Source organism: Trichechus manatus, unplaced genomic scaffold (assembly GCF_000243295.1).
Source record: "Trichechus manatus latirostris isolate Lorelei unplaced genomic scaffold, TriManLat1.0 scaffold00191, whole genome shotgun sequence".
Lineage (NCBI taxonomy): Eukaryota > Metazoa > Chordata > Mammalia > Sirenia > Trichechidae > Trichechus > Trichechus manatus.
The window spans coordinates 4,186,940-4,207,410 of NW_004444127.1; the positions used below are offsets into that span (position 1 = coordinate 4,186,940).

Consider the following 20,471-nt stretch of genomic DNA (forward strand, 5'->3'; position numbering starts at 1 on the left):
CTGTCTTACCCTTCACCAAAGTTACCACTTACCTTCTATCTAGTTAGTGTTTTTTCCTCCCCACCCTTCCTCTCCCTGTAACCATCAAAGATTGTTTCCTTCTGTGTGTAAACCTTTTCATGAGTTTTTGTAATAGTGGTCTTATACAGTATTTGTCCTTTTGTGATTGACTTATTTTACTCAGCATACTATCTTCCAGATTCATCCATATTGTGAGATGTTTTGCAGATTCATCACTGTTTTTTTTATTGTTGCATAGTATTCCATTGTATGTATGTACCATAGTTTGTTCATCCATTCATCTGTTGATGAGCACTTACGTTGTTTCCAACTTTTTGCTATTGTGAATAACACTGCAATGAATGTGAGTTTGTGTGTCTCTTTGTGTGATGGCTCTTACTTCTCTAGGATATATTCCTAGGAGATTGCTGGATGCTATGATATTTCTATTTCTAGCTTTTTAAGGAGTCGCCATATCATTTTCCATAGTGGTTGTACCATTTTGCATTCCCAGCAGCAGTACATAGAGTCTCCCCACAACCTCTCCAACATTTGTTATTTTCTGTTTTTTTTTTTTTTTCAGGTTTAACTTTTATTGGCAAAAATACTTTATAGGTGGTTCTGTGTACTTCACATTGCATCACACCAGGAGGGGCATAATATCTAGTTTTCCCATTTTTTTTTTATATTTTATTGTACTTCAGGTGAAGGCTTACAGAACAAATAGTTTCTCATGAAACAGTAGTACACGTTGTTTTACGACATTGGTTAACAACCCCACTACATATCAACCTTCTAACTTCTCAACCATTTTTTTTTTTTTTTTTGGTGAAAATACTCATAGCCAAAGATACACCATTTCAAAAATTTCTACATACACATTTCAGTGACATAGACTATGCTCTTCCAATTGTGCTGTTATTCTCACTTAAGATGAAGGCTTACAGAACAAAATAGTTTCTCATTTAACACTTACTACAAATGTTGCCCTATGACAATGGTTAACAATCTCACAACACATCAACAATATCCTTACTCAATCTTGTGTTCCCTATCACCAGCTTCCTTGTCCCCTTCTGCCTTCTGGCCCTTGTCACTGAACTCCTTATTTTCTGTTTTTTTGATTGATGCCAGTAATGTCAGGGTGAGATGGTGTCTCGTTGTAGTTTTGATTTGCATTTCTTTAATGGCTAGTGATCTCGAACATTTCCTCATGTGTCTGTTAGCTGCCTGAATGTCTTCTTTGGTGAAGTGTCTGTTCATATCTCTTGCCCATTTTTTAATTAGATTATTTGTCTTTTTGTTGTAGAGGTGTTGGATTTTCCTGTAGATTTTAGAGATTAGACCTTCGTTGGATATGTCATAGCCAAAAAATTTTCCCAGTCTGTAGGTTCTCTTTTTACTCCTTTGGTGAGGTCTTTTGATGAGCATAAGTCTTTAATTTTTAGAAGATCCTAATTATCTAGCTTATCTTCTGGAGTTTGTGTGTTGTTAGTTATGGTTTATATCCTGTTAATGCTGTGTATTAGGGCCTCTAGCGTTGATCCTGTTTTTTCTTCCATGATCTTTATAGTTTTTGGTTTTATGTTTAGGTCTTTGATCCATTTTAAATTAGTTTTTGTGTGTGATGTGAGATATGGGTCCTGTTTCATTTTTTTACAGATGAACATCCAGTTTTGCCAACACTGTTTGTTAAAAAGACCGTCTTTTCTGCATTTAATGGACTTTGGACTTTTGTCAAAGATCAGGTGGCCATAGGTAGATGGATTTACATGTGGGTTCTTGATTCTGTTCCATTGGCCAGTGTATCTGTCATTGTACCAGTACCAGGCTGTTCTGACTACCATAGCTGTATAGTAGGTTCTGAGGTTGGGTAATGCAAGGCCTCCTACTTTGTTCTTCTTCTCAGTAATGTTTTCCTTATCTGGATCATCTATCCTTTCTATATAAAGTTAATGATTAGTTTTTCCATCTCGGTAAAGAATGCTGTTGGTAAATATCCTACTTTTTAAGGAAGCTTTTTTGTTATGGAAAATATCAAACATTCCCCAAAGTGCAAGCAATAGTATAATGAGCCCCATATTCCCATTACGTATGGAAATTAGACAATGCACTGTTAAACTACCAGTGGGTCAAGGAAGAAATTAAAAGATAAATTACAGATTTCTCAGAGTCAAATGAAATTGAAGGTAGAAGATACCAAAACTTAAGGGATGCAGTGAAGGCCATACTCAGAGGCAAACTTATAGCAATGAATGCCTACATGATAAAAGGAGAAAGATCTCAACGTTCAGTAGCCTAACTTGACAATTTGAGGGACTAGAAAGGGAAGAGCAAACTAAGCCTGAACAAAGATCAGAGCAGAGATAAATAACTAATCAAAAACAGAAAAACAACATATGTAAATATATAATGTCCATGAAAGGGGGAAAACACAGAATTAACCTTTTTGTCTAATGGGTCTTTTTTTCTTTCAAACAGGAAAGATGAAAAGAACAATGAAATGTCCTTTTCTCAAATTAAGTAAGTACCTGTGAGAGCTCTATTTTAAGATATTTAATCCCCCAGTCTGTTCAGTGACCATCTGAAGAATTTTTTATGGAACATCTGTCATTTCTCCTGATTGACACATTTACCCATAATCATCTGAAGATTGTTGCTCTGTTATTCTGCAAGGAGTTTATGTTTTATTAGTTTCCTGGAGCTGTTTTCCTTGCCATATTCTACTGACAAATGTATATTTTGTGATGGGATTACATTTTTTTTTTTTTTTTTTTTTTAATAAATGGGTTACCAAGATCTAGAGGGATAGAGGAACTTAAAGTTATAAAGCCAGTCAGCTACATAACTTGGTCTAGAAATCGAATCTCCTACGTATATCACTGTTTTGTAAATAAGATTACAGTGACCTCGCCTGGCCCCTCCCAAATTATACTCTTGGTTTTGTTCTTTTGGGAAGATGTTTACTATTATCTCCAAAGTCATGATTGAGTCAATGTTTCTAATTGTTTGTTTTCTTTCCCTTTCTGTGATAAAGACCTAAAAAGTGAGTAAAAAAAAAAAAATTTTTTTACCACTTGTATTTTTCTATTTTGATATGAACTTTATTAAATGCAAAAACTCCTCATAAGTTGTTTTGTTTCCTTAGATCCAAGTTGATCAAAGTGGAGAATTTTGAGGCCTACTTTAAGAAACAACAAGCTGACTCCAACTGTGGGTTTGCAGAAGAATATGAGGTAAGTGGTTGTCAGTCGTGTGTTCTTAATTGCCTTATAGTGTGTTTTTCTGGAAAGTTGGAAAACTTCCCATTTTGGTTTTAATGATGCCGTTTTGGGTAAGAGGAGAGAGACCCTCTCAGAGCCAGGAGAGATGCTCTTGCATATTCCTGGAGCCCCACTGTGGCCGTGTCGACTGTGGTTCTAGTGGTGGCTGTTGCTAGTTGCCCTGAGTAGATTCTTACCCATGGTAGCCCCATGTGTGCAGAGCAGAACTAACTGCTCCATAGGGTTTTTATGGCTGTGACCTTTTTAAAGCAGATTGCCAGGTGCTTCTGGGTGGGTTTGAACCACCAGCCTTTCTGTTAGTAGTGGAGTGCTTAACTATTTGTGCCACTCAGGAAACCTACTTCTAGTGGAGTATGTGTTTAATCTTATTGATATCTGAAGATTAGCAGAGAGTATAGAGAGTGAGAATTCAAGCTAAGGGACTATCAACTAGAGTAATTAGGAAGCTATATGAGCTGGAAATAAACTAGATGGGGTACTTTGGGGTCTGGGGCTGGATGACTGTGTGGTTGGTGTTGACCCATGAAGATTACATGAAACCCTGTAGGAGGCATTCCTTGGCGGGTTTCTGCCTTTCAGGCCATCGTATGCTCTACCCCAGACTGCCCGGGAACAACCTTGCTCAGAATCAGCTGTGCATACTCGTCCTTTATGTGCTGCCCCTGCTGTGGCATCGTTCTCTTTATTGAAATCCTACTTACCACTTGTATTAGTTTCCTAGGGCTCTTGTAACAGATTACCACTAATCTGGTGGCTTAAAACAACAGAAGTTTATTCTCTCATAGTTCTGAAGGTCAGAAGCGAGAAATCAAAGTGTTGGCAGGGCCCTCTGAAGGCTCTAGGGAAGAATCCTTTCTTATCTCTCCCAGCTTCTGGTAGCTTCTAGCATTCCTTGCCTTGTGGCTATACTACTCCAATCTCTGCCTCCATCTTCACATGGCTATCTCCTTTTCTCTATGTGTCGCTGCTCAGCGTGTCTCTTGTAAGGACATGTCATTGGATTTAGGGTCCACCCAGATATGATCTCATCTCAAGATCCTTAATTACATCTGCAAAGACTCTTTTTCCACATAAGGCCACTTTCTCAAGTTCTGGGCATTAGGATGTGGACATACTTTTTGGGGGCCACCATTCAACCTACTACACCACTTAAAACACACCTCACACCTTGTCTCCTCCATGTCATTTTCTCTGATCCCATTAGAGGACTTGATTTCTGTGTCCTCAGACGACTGCTCTGTTTCATCTCTGACTTGCGTCTTGTTTACTAATCAGCATTTGTTTAATTCTGTCTTGTAGTAACATTAGTTATTTCTGTCTGCACCCCTCCCCCCAACTTCATGCCCCAAGTTGTAGGCTCCTTGAAGGCAAGGATTATTTTTTCCTTTTCTTTTTTAAAATTTATTTATTTATCTTTGGGTGAAAATATGCACAACAAAACATATACCACTTCATCAATTTCTACAGGTATAATTCAGTCACGTCAGTTACATTCTTCAAGTTGTGCTACCTTTCTTGATAACCTTTTCCAAACTCTTTTCACCATCATTAACACCAACTCACTGCCCATCTAAGCTTCTTATCTAACCTTTTGAGTTGTTTTGTCAGTTTGATCACATACTTTAAAAGTGTACCATGCTTAATGCAGACATTCTTTTCTAATTAGAATAAACTGTCATTTGGTTCAAAGATGACTGCAGGGAATAGTTTCAGTTCAAGGTTTAAAGATTTCCTTAGGGTAATAGTTTCAGGTGGTCATCCAGCCTCAGTGGCTCCAGAAATTTTAGATTCCGTGAGAATTTTAAATTATGTTTCTCATTTCCCCCCTTTTGATCATGATTCAGCTATAGAATCTTTGATCTGAATATTCTGTAATGGTAGCTGGCTACCATCCAGTTCTTCTGAGCTCATGGCAAAGGAGGCAGTTGTTCGTGGAGGTGATTAGACACATATTCCATTTCCTCCACTGATTCCTGACCCTCCCTCCTCTGGTGCTCCCAGTGAATGGAGAACAATTGTACTTTGGATGGCAGCTCTGAAACTTTTAAGACTTCAGGCACTACACAACAGAGGTAGAGCAGAGGCACCGAAATAAATATTAGGCCAATTGACTGAAATGTCCCTCAAAACCATGACCCTAAGCCTCTGAACTGATTTTCTTTTCTTTTAATTTATGTATTTCATTTGTTCTGTCATACTCTGTGCTCAACAAATAATATCTAAAGACTAAATGAACAACTCACTTTGTTTTCAGGACCTGAAGCTTGTTGGAATTAGTCAACCTAAATATGCAGCTGAACTGGCTGAGAATAGAGGGAAGAATCGCTATAATAATGTTCTGCCCTGTAAGTTATTTTATCCATATTATCTTCCCTTTTTCTCTGTCACTAGCCATCACATCCCTAACAGTAGAGAAGGGAGTATGAGGCCATGGCTGTAAAATGTCAAGCTATGCACATTTAAGGTGTGATAGAAGCCCAGTGTTGCCATTTTATACTTCTTTTTTTTCCTCTCGTGTGTGCAACTTTCCTAAAACATTTGCTTCTAATGAGTTTTTTTTTCTTTTAATGTTACAGATGATGTTTCCCGTGTCAAACTTTCAGTCCAGACACATTCAACTGATGACTACATCAATGCAAACTACATGCCTGTAAGGGGGGAGATATTCCCATAGCACCAGTTTGTTAGGATAAAATCTTCAGAGCTCCACTTGGTTTTTTGGGTTAATATGTATTGCTTTCCATTTTTAGGGCTACCATTCCAAGAAAGAGTTTATTGCCATGCAAGGACCTTTACCCAACACTTTGAAAGATTTTTGGCGTATGGTTTGGGAGAAAAATGTGTACGCCATTGTTATGTTGACCAAATGTGTTGAACAGGGAAGGGTAAGTATCTTAAAAACACTTGTCTTTTTTAAAAAAACACTCCCCCAAACATTTGTACCTCTATTCTTAGAAACTTATTTTCTGTCTCCCATAAAAGAAAAGTTAAAAAAAAACTACTTTGTTATTGCCTTTCTTTGTGAACAAACACCAATGTTCTCTATTCCTGAATTGCTGCAGTTGGAGTTCTTAAATAGCAGGAGTTGGGTTAGTGCAGTAGAAAAACTCCCAGGGTCCAAGCAAGAAAATGCTGCTTACTGTTTAGCTCCGTCCCTTATCAGCTGTGTGAGCACAAGCCCATCTTGTGTCTCAGCAACCAGCTGCTTCATTTGTGACAGGAGAGATTCAAACAACTCAGTGATTTTCAAACTTAGTTTTTAGCACTGCACCTTTCGTTAAACAAAATCTCAGACTTATCCCTAGGTAAGTCTCAGCCACCCCTTCCACCTATGTGATGGCCTGGAACCATCACCCCCACCCCCCACCCACCGGCTGCCCCACCCCACCACTTTCATCAAAAATAAGATTTATTCTGGTAATAAAGTTCCATATTTCCTTAAATGGATGAAAGGAGAATTGAAAAACACACGATAACTTCAAGAATTCTGTGCTGGAGGAATGGGACCCAACGTTGCTTGGTGAATTTTTTCATGTAGGTTCATTACTTGAGGAATAGGATAAGAATCCCTTCCCTAAACCAGTGGTTCTCAAACTTTAACAGGCACCAGAATCACTGGAGGGTGGTTTTACCTCCCCAGAGTCTCTAATTCAGAAGATCTGGAGTGGGGCCCCAGAATTGCATTTCTGACAATCCCTAGGTGATGCTGATGGCGTTGGTCTAGGTTCCACACTTTTAGCAGGCATAATTTCCTTTAGTGTTCTTTATTTCACCTTAATTGAGTAGATGTTTATTGAGCACCAAGTATGTTCCTGTGCTAGGGAAGAAGGAGGGAAAGAATTGTAAGAGATGGTTCCCGTCTCTATGTTGCTTGTGAGACAGAAAGAGTTGGGTTCTGTGTGCCCTTTGTGCATCAGGAGAACAAGCTATTATGGAAATAAAAGAACATTGCTTTGTGAATGCACATCAGCTTTATGGTGCTGTTGAGCCCAGAGCCTAGCACATGGAAGATGCTCATAAATATCTGTTAAACAAATGAAAATGACGTGGTGAAATTAATGGAAGACATGAAGATGAATTTAGATGGGCCACTGCTCATCTTAAGTCAGGGTGGAAGTGGGTATTACTGATGCTGAGTGAAAGGAGAAGGGAACTAGCATATATTCTGGGTAGCTTTTATGTACTTCGTACTCTATATATGTTATTTTCTTCCCCACAACATCCCTGTGAGGTGTTATCATTTTGTACATGGGGAAACTGAGGCTCAGGAGTTTAAGAACTTGCCTACAAGGTAGCTGGTAAGAGTCAGAGGTGGGGATCAGCCTCATGTCAGTGTGTGTCCAGGTCGTCTTGTGTTCTTTCTTGGAGCAAACCAGAAAATCCCATTGCCTTGGAGTGGATTCTGACTCATAGCGACCCAGTAGAACTGCCCCATAGGGTTTCCAAGGAGCGACTGGTGGATTTGAACTGCTGAGCCAAGTCTTAACTACTGCGCTATCAGGGCTCCAGATAAGGCAGCTGTTCCACTCTAAATCTAAACTGGTTTCCGTGCAGAAATGTGGGCCCAATGTTGCCTGACCTCCTGATTTTTCCAGAGAAGCCAGAAATCTGGATTTTTTTAAAACGCACAAAAAAAAAAAAAAAAGTTGGCAAGAACTGTAAATTAAAAAACAATTCACTGAAACCGACTAAGGAACTCATTTGGCCCCAATACCAGTTTTCAATATCTGGTCTATTTTTGTGAAGTTTCAGCGTATGGCAGATGGTGTGATCTGCGTCTTTGTATAAAAATGTAATCTTATTCTAGACCAAATGTGAGGAGTATTGGCCCTCCAAGGAGGCTCAGGACTACGGGGACATAACTGTGGCAATGTCATCAGAAATTATTCATCCGGAATGGACCATCAGAGATTTCACAGTCAAAAATGTGAGTAAGAGGTCAAGGTGGATAAATTTCATATGTGGTTAGTTGCCGTTGAGTTGATTCTGACTCATGATGACCCCATGTGTTACAGAGTAGAACTGTGCTCTATAGGGTTGTCAAGTCTGTGACCTTTCAGAAGCAGATTGCCAGGCCTTTTCTTCCACGATGTTGCTTAGTGGGTTCGAACCTCCAGCCTTTAGGTTAGCAGTTGAGGGCACCACCCAGGGACCTGAAATGGAAAATGACCGTATTAATTTTAGGGTGACACTTTTTTATGCATCAGAAATAGATGTTTGCTTTCTTCACAGAATAAAATAATTTATACCTACAGACACCTCAAGACAACCCTTTAGCTTTACTTTCTTGAGGCGAATTTCCTAAGTTATTCTTGAATAAAATGAACCTTAAGAGCATGGCTCTGTATCCCTAACTCTTTCCTTCCCTCTACTTCCAGGTGAAGTGCTCAGAGTTTTCATTGCAAACCAATGCCTTTTTGGTTGTTGGTAGAAAATGTAGCATCAGAAGTGGCCATTTGCTTTGGGGGGAGTTAATGATAACAGTTATATTAACTGGATTTCAGGGCATGTGCACATGGCTTCCCTTCTCCCCAAAAGTTACTAAAAGATCTGACTGAGACTGGAGGAACTCCTGAAGATGTGGCCTCCGGACTCTCTGGTAACCCAGAGCTAAAACCATTCCTGAAGCCAACTCTTCAGACAAAGATTAGACTGGACTATAAGACATAAAATGATACTTGTGAAAAGTGTGCTTCTTAGTTCAAGTCGATACACGAGGCTAAATGGGCAGCTCCTGTCCAGAGGCAAGATGAGAAGGCAGAAAGGGACGAGAGCTGGTTGAATGGACACGGGAAATCTGGACTGGAAAGGAGGAGTGTGCTGTCACATTATAGGTATAGCAACTAGGGTCACATAACAATATGTGTATAAATTTTTGTATGAGAAACTAGAGCTGTAAAGTTTCACTTAAAGCACAATAAAAAAAAAAAATCTAAACATTAAAAAAAAAAAAAAAAGTTACTGAAAGAAATCCAAGTAAATTGTGTAGGCATTCCAGGAAGTCAGGCTATGCATGCTTCTTTTTCTTTTTTCAAGGGTGCTTGAAAATAGAGGCAGTGCCATGAAATGACACTGGTATTTTTTGATGGGCATGTAACCCGTCAAATTCTAATGTTGAGTCCGTTAGCTGCCTTTCATCTATCCTGTGCAGTTCAGTATTGAGCGGCTGCTTGACTTTCACTCTTTTTGATGTGTTACGCAGCCTTTCTCTCTGAATCAAACCCCTGTCCTTGGCTTCTAGGTCCAGACAAGGGAGAGTCACCCTGTGCGACAGTTCCATTTCACCTCCTGGCCAGACCACGGTGTTCCCGAAACCACTGACCTGCTCATCAGCTTCCGGTACCTGGTTCGTGACTATGTGACCCAGAGTCCTCCTGAGACACCCATTCTGGTGCATTGCAGGTGTGCAGATGGCAGTCTCTGTGTTTGGGGTCCTTGGGGTTTTAATGTGGCAGATTGAACATATAAGGTATAGATCTATGAGCACGTTAGAAGAGCAAGGAATAAGAGGGAATTTAATAGGCATTTACAAATTTAAGAAAGGTATGGATAAGGGAGGAGGCAATGGTGGTTCAGTGGTAGAATTTTCCCCTCCCATGTGGAGACCTGGGTTGGATTCCTGCCCGGTGCACCTCGTGTGCAGCTACTACCTGTCTGTCATTGCGTGTTGCTATGATGCCGAATACGTGTCAGCAGAACTTCTAGACTAAGATGGACTAGGAAGAAAGACTACTTCTACTACCTACTTCTGAAAGTCATCTAGTGAAAATCCTGTGGATCACAATGGTCCAATCTACAACAGATCATGAGGATGGCACAGGACTGGGAAGCATTTCATTCCATTGTGCATGGGGTCACCGTGAGTCGGGGCCGACTTGACAGCGGTTTTAGTGACAACAGCATGGATAAGGGACTAAGTGCTTACTAAGCGCTGAGACTCTAGAGTAGATGTTGGCAAACAATGGCCTATAGGCCAAATTTGGCCAGCTGCCTGTTTTTGTAAATAGTTTTATTGAAACACGGTCATGCCCATTCTTTCCTTTATGTATAGTCTGTGGTTGCTTTCATGCTACAATGGCAGAGTTGAGTAGTTACAACCAAGACTGTATGGTCTGAAAAACCAAAAAAAAATTTACTTTCTAGCCATTTACAGAAAAGTTTGTCAACTCCTGCTCTAGAACAATAAGAAATTAGCTTTAAAGCAAAAAGAATCAATTTAGGACAGAAGGAAGGAAGGGCTTTCTTGAATGGAACTGAGGATCGAGAAGCTCTAGGGAAGTGTTCTATTTGTGGCATTTGACTCAACAGTAAGTTTGGCCCTTGAGCCCCAGTCCCAAGCCAGTGCAGTCTGAGTAGCTGAGGCAAGTCTTTTCAGATGAGCAAATGTTTAATGGCCCTGGGCATTGCCCTCAGAGACCTTGCAGTCTAGTGTGATAGTGGAGGAGATCAGAATGTATTTACAGATGGCATTCATGGAGTTTCCATAGGAGAGGAACCCACAACCTGCTGTAGTTGGTTTAGAAAGGGAGCAATTATATCTGCATAGGGGAAAGTTGGGAGTTTAATGGTAGATGTAACCCATTGTGATATGCTTATTTCCTCTGTCTTTCAGTGCTGGGGTTGGAAGGACAGGCACTTTCATTGCCATTGATCGTCTTATCTATCAGATAGAGAATGAGAACACCGTGGATGTGTACGGGATTGTGTATGACCTTCGAATGCACAGGCCTTTAATGGTGCAAACAGAGGTGAGGCCAAGATCTGTGTTCAGTAGTCCACCCTTCCTTACCATTTTCAAAAGGTTTCATCATGTCATACACTTGTGTTAAAATATTTCGCCCTTCCAGATCTTTCTGACTCTTGACTGTGAGGTAACACTGGATTTCCTTTATAGACCCTGAATTGACTTGAAATTGAATTATCCTATACATATGATACATTAGTGGTTCAGTGGTAGATTTCTCACCATCCATGTGGGAGACCTGGGTTTAATTTCTGGCCAATGCATCTCATGTGCAGCCACCGTCCATGTGTCAGTGAAGGCTTGTGTGTTGCTGTGATGCTGAACAGATTTGAGCAGAGCTTCTAGACTAAGATAGACTAGGAAAAAAGGCCTGGTGATCTACTTCTGAAAATCAGTCAGTGAAAATCCTGTGGATCACTGTAGTCTGATCTGCATCCAATCACAGGGATGGTCCAGGACTGGGTGATGTTTCGTTCCATTGTACATGGGGTTGCCGTGAGTTGGGGCTGACTCAACGGCAGCTAACAGCACCAGCAGCATACAGCGACGTAGTAATAGTGGTATCAGTAACGGAGCAACAAACCAAGTGTCTTAGTCATCTAGTGCTGCTGTAACAGAAATACCACAAGTGGATGGCTTTAACAAAGAGAAGTTTATTCTCTCACAGCCCACTAGGCTACAAGTCCAAATTCAGGGCATCAGCTCCGGGAGAAGGCTTTCTCTCTCTGTCGGCTCTAGAGGAAGGTCCTTGTGATGCGTCAGTCCTCCCTTGGTCTGGGAGCATCTCAGCACAGGAACCCCAGGTCCAAAGGATGTGCTCTGCTCCCAGCGCTGCTCCCTTGGTGGTGTGAGGTTCCTGTGTGTCTCTACTCGCTTCTCTCTTTTATATCTCAGGAGAGATTGGTTTAAGACACTATCCAATCTTGTAGTGTTTATCAGTATAACTGCCACTAATCCATTTTATTACATCATAGTGATAGAGTTTATAACACATAAGGAAATCACATCAGATTACAAAATGGTATGCAATCATATGATACTGGGAATTATGACCCAGCCAAGTTGACAGATATTTTGTGGAGTCACAGTTCAATCTATGACACCAAGATAGTATCCAGATTCTTTAACTTGCTGCCACTGGCTCATCAAATAATTTTAGCAAGTTTCTGAACTCTGATTTCCCAGTTTAAACTTATAAAATTGCCATTTTTATTCTTTGTTTCTAAGATCTGACCATCCTTAAAAATAAGCTAATGAAACACATTTTTCAACCATTAACAATAATGCTACTTTAAGCACTAATCCAGCAATGTATCCTCAAACCAGCTTAAATGTTTCAGTGTTGCAAAGGTAAATTATTATAGCTACAGGAGGACTCACTATGAGTTGGAACTGACTCCACAGCACCTAACAATAATAACAGGAGGACTGCTGACCAGTTGAGAAAATGAATGCTTAACATCCACAGTGTTGTTTGTGTAAGGCCATTGAACTTGGTCTTCCCTGAAATGTCCGTGATGAAGAGTGTTTTTGAGGTATGGTCTCAACAGAATATATTGAGTAGCCTTCCTCAAAGCCGTAGGGGTGAATGTACTTTAATCAGGATGAGAGCTGAACAATAATTTTGTATCAGGCTATCGCCCTGTATCATTTTAGAGCTCTATGGGTATGTGCCAGTGTTTTTGAGTCTAGCAGGGAATGTTCTAGAGGCTTGGGTACATTGTGTGCTTTGGGATTAGTGCATGGTTGTGGTGGAAAGAGTGGAATTCACCTCCTACATTGGTCAGAAGAAAGATTTTCTTTTTTCTGCTGTAATTATATACAGTAGTGTTTCTCAAAGAATCCCTGGTAGAACAGTGGTTAAGAGCTTGGCTGCTAACTGAAAGATTGATGGTTTGAACCCACCAGCCTCTCTGCAGGAGGAACATGTGGCAGTCTGCTTCTGTAAAGATTTACAGCCTCGGAAACCATATGGGCAGTTCTGTTCTGTCTTATAGGGTTGCTATGAGTTGGAGTCGACTTGATGACAATGGGGTTAATAGGAGTGTTTCTCAGTTTTTTATCCTCTTTTATACAACACAGAAACTTTATACCTGTCTATAAATTCTTTTCTCCTCCCTTTTTTAGATTTTGAAAGTAATGCTTGTTCATATGAAAAAAATTTAACAATATAGGACTACAAAGAGTATAGTTTTCCCTTTTACTTTTTCCTCCTCAATCCCACTCCCTAGAAGTAGCCAGTGTATAGTTTGACATATCCTTATAGGGCTCTTTGTGTATGTATATAGAAAAACACTCACACACAAATATGGAGTATTTAGATGAGTTGGAATCAACTCGTTGGCAACGGGTTTGGTTCTTTTTTTTTTTTTTTTTTAACAAAATTGGATCCTATTTTATTGCCCCATGATTTTTTTCTCTTGCAGTATCATGGATACTGTGTGTGTCAGCATATACCTCATCTTCCTCCTTTTTAATAGCTACCTTCAGATTCTGATATACTTGCCCAACTCTATGTCACCACTCCCCTTTAGCCACCCCGCTCTGTGGAGTATTACAATTTATTTTTTATTCTGCATATCCTCACTAGCCAAGAAAATTTTGTCAGACGTTTTATTGTTTGAATGTGTGTGGCCATTTTTTCCCTCCAAATTCTTTCTTTCTCTCTCCTTGGGGAAAGGAGATGGGGAATATGTCTTTCTGGTTGAGAAGCCTGAATCTTTGATACTAAATAACTGTTTAAATATTCCATATATTCCAGCTGAGAGATCTTGAAGAGGCTCTTGTTTGTCTGTGATTTCAGCTTTCGCCAGAATGTTATTACTTCATGACGTGTTAACTTGAAGTGTTTGCTATTGGCTGGGTGAGGATGGGGTTGGGGTGGGGGATCTGTCAGAAAATGATCCTGGGGGCTCATCCCTGGGACACATGCTGATTTGAATCCTCTGTTTCCTTGTTCCATCAGGACCAATATGTTTTCCTCAATCAGTGTGTTTTGGATATTATCCGATCCCGGAAGGACTCAAAGGTAGATCTCATCTACCAGAACACAACAGCAATGACAATCTATGAAAATTTTATGCCAGGGCCCAGGTTTGGAAAGACAAATGGTTACATCGCCTGATTCCAAAGGAAAACCTTTTCTGGAGTTAACCAGACCGTCACACCCACAGCAAAGGAGAACGCCCTGCTATTGACATGTTTTTATATGTCTACTATCTTAAAGCTTTGTTCTGTTTTGTTCCAGCTAATTTTGAGGGTGTGAAGCTGCACATATATGACATGACAGTTGAGAAGTTGGGGCGAGCAGGGGCTGTGGATGGGTGGTGAGCAGATCAGCTGCGTTCCTGATTACCAATGGGATGAGTTTGCTTTTTTTTTTTCCTTGAGGATTATGGAAAACCAGGAAAAGTGAGCTGTAATTTTTTTTTCTTCTTTTTTTTTTTCTTTAAAACAGGTTCTTTTTAAAAAAGACTATTTTATATGATTCAAATGCTAAAGCCAGGATTGTGTTGGGTTGAATATATTTTAAGTATCAGAGGTCTATTTTTACCTACTGTATCTGGGAATCTAGCTGATGGAAAATACCTAATTGTGGATGATTAACATGTAGGGAGGGGTATGTGGTGCCTCTTCCACATAAGTTTTCTATCTGAACATGTGCCTTTTCTGAATTATGCTTCCACAGGCAAAACTCAGTAGATAATCTATATTTTTGTATTGAATCTCATAATTGGAATATACGGAATATTTAAACAGTAGTTTGATATCAAAGGTTCTGCCTTCTCAGTAACATTCCTGTTCTAGTTTGATTAGAGGAGGTCTCTCTGCTCCCCCTGCCCCCATATACTTGTGCTCCATTTTTTCTTCCCCTTTCCCTCCTACTTTTCCCCAAAGACTCTTGTGCTGGCAACATTTTCAGCCCATTGGTTGGGTTAGAGTGGAAACTAAGTATCAACTTGAGAATTTTCAGAGAAAGAAGAAGAACCCTATGGTGACATAATCTCCTTTTCTTGACCTTCTTTTTATCCTTTTTCTCATTTCTGTATTTGGTAAGGATTATTTAAAGGTGCAATATGTGACTTAGTGATTCATGATGCTCTAGGTTTTTAGTAACGTTTTACTCAGGTTGGCATTTTATGTGTGTGTGTTTCTGTGTGTGTGCGTGTGTGTTTCAAAGCGTGGCAGTCTGAACACTTTCAGTGTGAAAACAGTGTCAAATTAGTCCTTCTTCCCCTGAATCCACTGGCTTTAGTCTCTCTGCAGTGACACATATTGGTATCTACTGTATATGTATATATATACAGTATATATATATATATATACTAAACTCTCTAAACAGTCATTCGTGTGAGTCAGAATTGAGGTGTACAAAGTTTGAATTTGTATCAAAGATGTAATTATTATTTTTAAAACCTCTTTTCACTATACTGCTGCTGTAATTACTTTGATTTTTTAAAAATGTAGATTATTTTTTTTTTTTTGTTTTTTTTTTGGGCTTCAGGTGTATATCCACCAAGAATTTTGAGAATTTATGTGGATTTATTTTACTGGTACATAATCTGTAGACTTCTTAAGGCATTAACGTGAAAGGATTTTTTTCTTTTTATTTTATATTGTGGCTCAGGTGATATTTTGAAGAAGTTTTGAGTTTATCCTCCAACAGTCAATGAAGTATACAAGGACTTGTGAAGGAATAAACCAGTCCCTGGAGTCCTGTGGCCATTTCCCACAGTCTTAAATCCTGCTGTAAACTTAGGACAGATGTGTCCTACTGAAAATGGGGATCTGGATCTTCTTCGAGTCCCCTGGTCACTGTTGGTCTGTGGGAACCAATCTCCCGATGCTGCCACGCTCCTCACCTCACTGGCACTTTGATAACTGTCTGGACATGTAAATGGGTATGTTAGGGTTATAAAGGGGGAACCACAGCATACGTACAGCCCTCAATGCAGTTCAGAGGTCTAGTGCTGTATGTCTTTTGTCCCCCTTTCCCTTTGAGGTACTGAATGAATGAAAAGGAGATGTGGTAGGTGTTCATGTTTTGGGGGAAACCTTACTTCCCAAGTGGAAATTGCACTTTTTGCTAAATCCTTGGCTTTCTTTGGTAGCAAGCAGCTCATTCAGTATCAGGCCCCTAAAGGACTGGGCTGACCAGGCTAGGGGAGCCCTTGTGGCTCAACTTCAGAGGAGGCTTTGGCTCTGTACATCTGAATCAGGGAAGCCATGCTGTCCCTAGGGTGGAGAGGGAAGCTGGATTCGGTGGATTGACCCTCAGCCCATGCACATCTCTGAGGAGAGGTCTATGACTTTGTTCAGTGATCCTGTGGGCCATACCCCTCCCACTGCAGTTTGTCTAGAAACCATTGTGATGGGCTTCTAAGTGTCAAATCCCAGGCAGACGCTTAGCCCTGTCCACTTCTCTGCCCTGGAGATGGGGAGTTTGCTCTGCAGGGAATTCAGAGGAAAGGACTTGACCCCGAAAGCCCTCCAAACGATTAAAACAACACTGATTATATAAGCTTGTTGTATAAAAAAAGCAAAATCCAGAAACAGTCCTCCCTTCGGCCTGGTGTGGGCTTGGGAGGGCAGTGGCCCCAGCCAACTACTCTTGGACATCACCCGCAATGCTGGGAGGAAGGCTTGTGGTGGTGAGGACCAGAGTTCCAATGGGCAGGTCACACGTAGGTCACGATGATTCTCTGTGGCCTGGAGAGGACTGGGGACAGGGCCAGTGGGGCGGTGAGGGTATTTATAGCACAGTGATAGAAAAGGGAAGATTCATGTGTAAATATAAAGGACACATGGGGTGAAGTGGCCAGAGGCAAGAGGAAGGTGCTTCTGAGCTTCACCCCAAACCCCTCCTAGGAACAATGAACTGAAATTTGGAAAGTCCAGTGGAATCCTGTGAGGATGGTTTTCTCTCCCCTGGTTAGTATTTGGCAACTCCATGCATAGAAGCAGCTAGTGCGGGGTCGGTGGCAACAAGAGGGCCTAAGCTTGGTGGCCAGCTGGTGTGGGCCATTAATGTCTTCTGCCAAGAGCAGAGACTTTTGCCTCCATAGGAGAACCTAGTGATGGACATTTGAGGTCTGTTCACTGTGGCCGTAGAGTGACCTCCAGCCAGACTTTGGCATAATTGACTCCACTGGATTTGTGCTTCAAAAAGTCAGAGGCCCCTGGAGCTTGGGGTGGGGTCTCCTATGCAGATGATTCATGTTTGCATTTCATCTGGTATGGAAAAGCCTGGTTTTTTTTTTTTTTTTAAGATGCTTGATTGTGCTTGTTTAGCTAAACAAGTGTTGGCGGCTGATGCTGATTTGCCTCAAAAGTCCAAGTTCTGAGTTTTCAGACTACTGTGTAGCAGTTGTGTGTTTAACATACTGTAGCTTCTCTCCCTCGGGGGCACATATGAATAGGAAGTGTTGATGTGGACTCTAAAACTGTAATTTTCTTGTAACTATTTTGGAATGATGCATATTTCTAATGTTTGTTATACTTGTACAGAGTATTGCTGTCGGTTGCTTTTTTTTTTTTTTTTAAAGAAAAAATGACCTGAATAATTTTTTTAAAAAAGACTTACAAATACCAAATATTAAAAAAAAATGTCAACACATTGTGCCTTTGTGTCTTTTTTTTCCTCCCTACTTTATTTCCATACGATTAACCAGGCAGTTTACTGGCCTGGACTCAGTTGGGGTATCCCTAACAAAAACACATTACCCTTCGGCGTTTTCCACATCCAGAGTGATGAAGTGAAGGGAGAGTTGGAAGAAGTGACTGTGCATCCTGACATGTGGCTGTGTTTGCTCTCAGAGGATTGGGTGCATCAATCTGCAGATGGACAGATACCCATTTGGTAGTGGCATACATGTGCTAGGCAAATCTCGGGATTTTGAGAGGGATTTTTGTTGATGGATTTGGGGAATCCTAGAATTGCTGGGTACTGTGGCAGTTAGGAGTCCTGGTGGCACAATGGTTAAGCATTCAACTGCTAACTGAAAGGTCGGCGGTTTGAACCCACTAGCAGCTCTGTGGAAGAAAAGACCTGGAGATCTGCTTGCATAAAGGTTACAGCCTAGGAAACCCTATGGGGCAGTTCTACTCTGTCATATAGAGTTGCTATGAGTTGGAATGGACTCGACAGCACACAACAACAACATGGCAATTTGGGAGTCCTTGGGTGGTGGTGGTGTGTGCCTTTGAGTCAATTCTGACTCATAGTGACCTTATACAGTTAATGTGCTTGGCTGCTAAGTGAAAAGTTGGAAGTTCGAGTCCATCTGGAAATGCCTGGTGATCTACTTCCAAAAAATCAGCACATTTCTACTCTGACACACATGGGGTCACCATGAGTTGGAATCTGGCAATTGGTATTAGTATGACAATTTAAAACGCCCTCTCCAAAACAAAACAAAACAAAACACACCAAAAAACCCAAACTCGCTGTTGAGTTGATCCCGACTCCTAGTGGCCTTATAGAACAGAGTAGAACTGCCCCATAGGGTTTCCAAGGCTGTAATCTTTATGGAAGCAGACTGCCACATCTTTTTCTTGTGGAGCAGCTGGAGGGTTCAAACCACTGACTTTTTGGTTCGCAGCCGAGTGCTTAACCACTGCACCACCAGTAGCTTTTATTTCATTTCTCTTACTCATGCTCTGATGCAAACTATTAGCAGGCTAAGGTGGTTTTCTTTTGAGATCTCTCATTCCTCTTGTCTGAGACAAATTAATTAACTAGCTAACAAATTAATTCAACAACTGTTTACCGAGTACCTGCTATGTATACCTCAGTGGCTAAGGGTTCAGCAGTGAACAAAACAGACAAAAATCCCAGCCCTCGTGGAGCTTACATTCTTATACTGGGGGACAGGCAACATATGTAAATAGAGTCTTTAGTATCTTCGATGGTGATAACATGGAAAAAAATAGCATTTCACACCCTAAGGCACCAGCTGGTTATTTTCACACTACACATAGTGCAGTTACGTTGTGTCCAGGAGAAGGTCCTTCTGCAACACGCCCTCCACGCAACCTCTGCTTTGGGAGAAAATAGACTGGACAGTGTCAGCGCACACGTCACAAGCCCGTTGGGAGTGCTTTGTTAGGTGCTATGGGAAGATGGAGATGAATAGAGCAGAAGTCCTGCTCTTAAGAAGTGGACAGTCTACAGGGAGGGGCCAGGGGCATGTGTGATGCAAATGCCAAGGAACGGCTGGTGGATTTGAACTGCTGACCTTTTGGTTAGCAGCCAAGCTCTTAACCACTGCACCACCAGGGCTCCAACCTGACTATACTAGCCTCAAAATGGAGTTACTTATGCTGAGCTCCATGTCAGCAAACCAAAACCTAAATTTCTAATTCTTGTAAATGCCTAACCTTCCCAGGAGCTGAAATCCACGTCAACCAATTGACTCTCCTGGAAACAGAAACCTAAGCTAGTCAATTAGGACTTGCCTGCTCAGTTTAGCCTGGTTCAAAATTACCTCTTAATCCCAAAGAAGGAAAGAAAATGCCTGCCAGTCAATCTGAAACTTGGCTAGCATACTTCCTTGTTCCTGTGTGTCTGCTTTTAACAAAAGCCTTTTCACCTGTTCCGCTCTTCAGAATTCTTGTCTGACTTTCAGACCAGATATTCCCTGGTTCATGAACGTGTGACTGTAATACTCCTCAGCATGTTTTCCCCTTTTCAAAATGGGCCACTGAGAGCTTGACATAACTAACACCATGATGAACCTATAAGTTTTTTTTTTTCCCTTCTTTTTTCTTTGCCATCTCCTTTCCACATACCTTTGTTAATGACTTTGTTTTGCTCTGTCTGGCCACCTGTGGCTTACCACCTCCCACAGGAAGATTAGAATCTAGATGTCTGATATGCGTGTATCTCTTTAGTATGATAAAACAGTCTCGTTTAATTACCTTGTCATGAGTAACTACATTTCAAACCTTTGTAAAATTCATATATAAGCTCTAATGTAAACATGCCCTTTGGGACCCCATAGAGACAGGCTGCGTTGCTGTCTGATCCCCGGTGGTGGACACCTCCTAAATAAAACTTTCTCACTCTTTCTGACTTGGAGTATGTTTCATTGGCTTGGCTGCTCCAGGTCACAGACCCTAATCGGGCAACAAACTGAAAAATAAAGCTTACGAGTTCATACACTAATATTGTGAAAATTTTATTTTTAACAGTATGAGTATAAACCGTATTTTGTTTATCCATTCTTCTGTTGATGGATCAACTTAGATTTTTTTTTATGAGTATGTTAACTTTCTTTGTGGTTACCATAAATTTTACTCTTATCTTTCTAAGTTGGAAGCAGTCTACCATTGCTTGGTATCGCCTTGCCTTCCTCTCCATTAGAAGATTCTATACCTATGCCGTTTATTCCCTCTTTTATTGTTTTGATGTTGTTGTCATTTACTGATTAACTGCTCTGATT

At 40.7% G+C, this 20,471-nt stretch overlaps 1 protein-coding gene across 3 annotated transcripts in view; it reads left to right on the forward strand.

Moving 5' to 3' along the window:
* Positions 1–17,604, forward strand: part of LOC101340933 (receptor-type tyrosine-protein phosphatase eta-like) — a 44,178-nt gene extending 26,574 nt beyond the window's left edge. For 2 of the 3 annotated variants that reach the window (XM_023741835.1, XM_023741837.1), the window contains 10 exons: positions 2,482–2,523; positions 3,038–3,046; positions 3,149–3,236; positions 5,539–5,629; positions 5,861–5,934; positions 6,035–6,169; positions 8,092–8,211; positions 9,526–9,686; positions 10,897–11,032; positions 13,994–17,604. In XM_023741835.1, the coding sequence (XP_023597603.1) occupies positions 2,482–2,523; positions 3,038–3,046; positions 3,149–3,236; positions 5,539–5,629; positions 5,861–5,934; positions 6,035–6,169; positions 8,092–8,211; positions 9,526–9,686; positions 10,897–11,032; positions 13,994–14,152 (1,015 nt within the window). In that variant the 3' untranslated portion in view covers positions 14,153–17,604. The remainder of the gene's footprint in view (positions 1–2,481; positions 2,524–3,037; positions 3,047–3,148; positions 3,237–5,538; positions 5,630–5,860; positions 5,935–6,034; positions 6,170–8,091; positions 8,212–9,525; positions 9,687–10,896; positions 11,033–13,993) is intronic. The other variant, XM_023741836.1, reaches the window with a different exon arrangement.
* Positions 17,605–20,471: the final 2,867 nt, after the last annotated feature.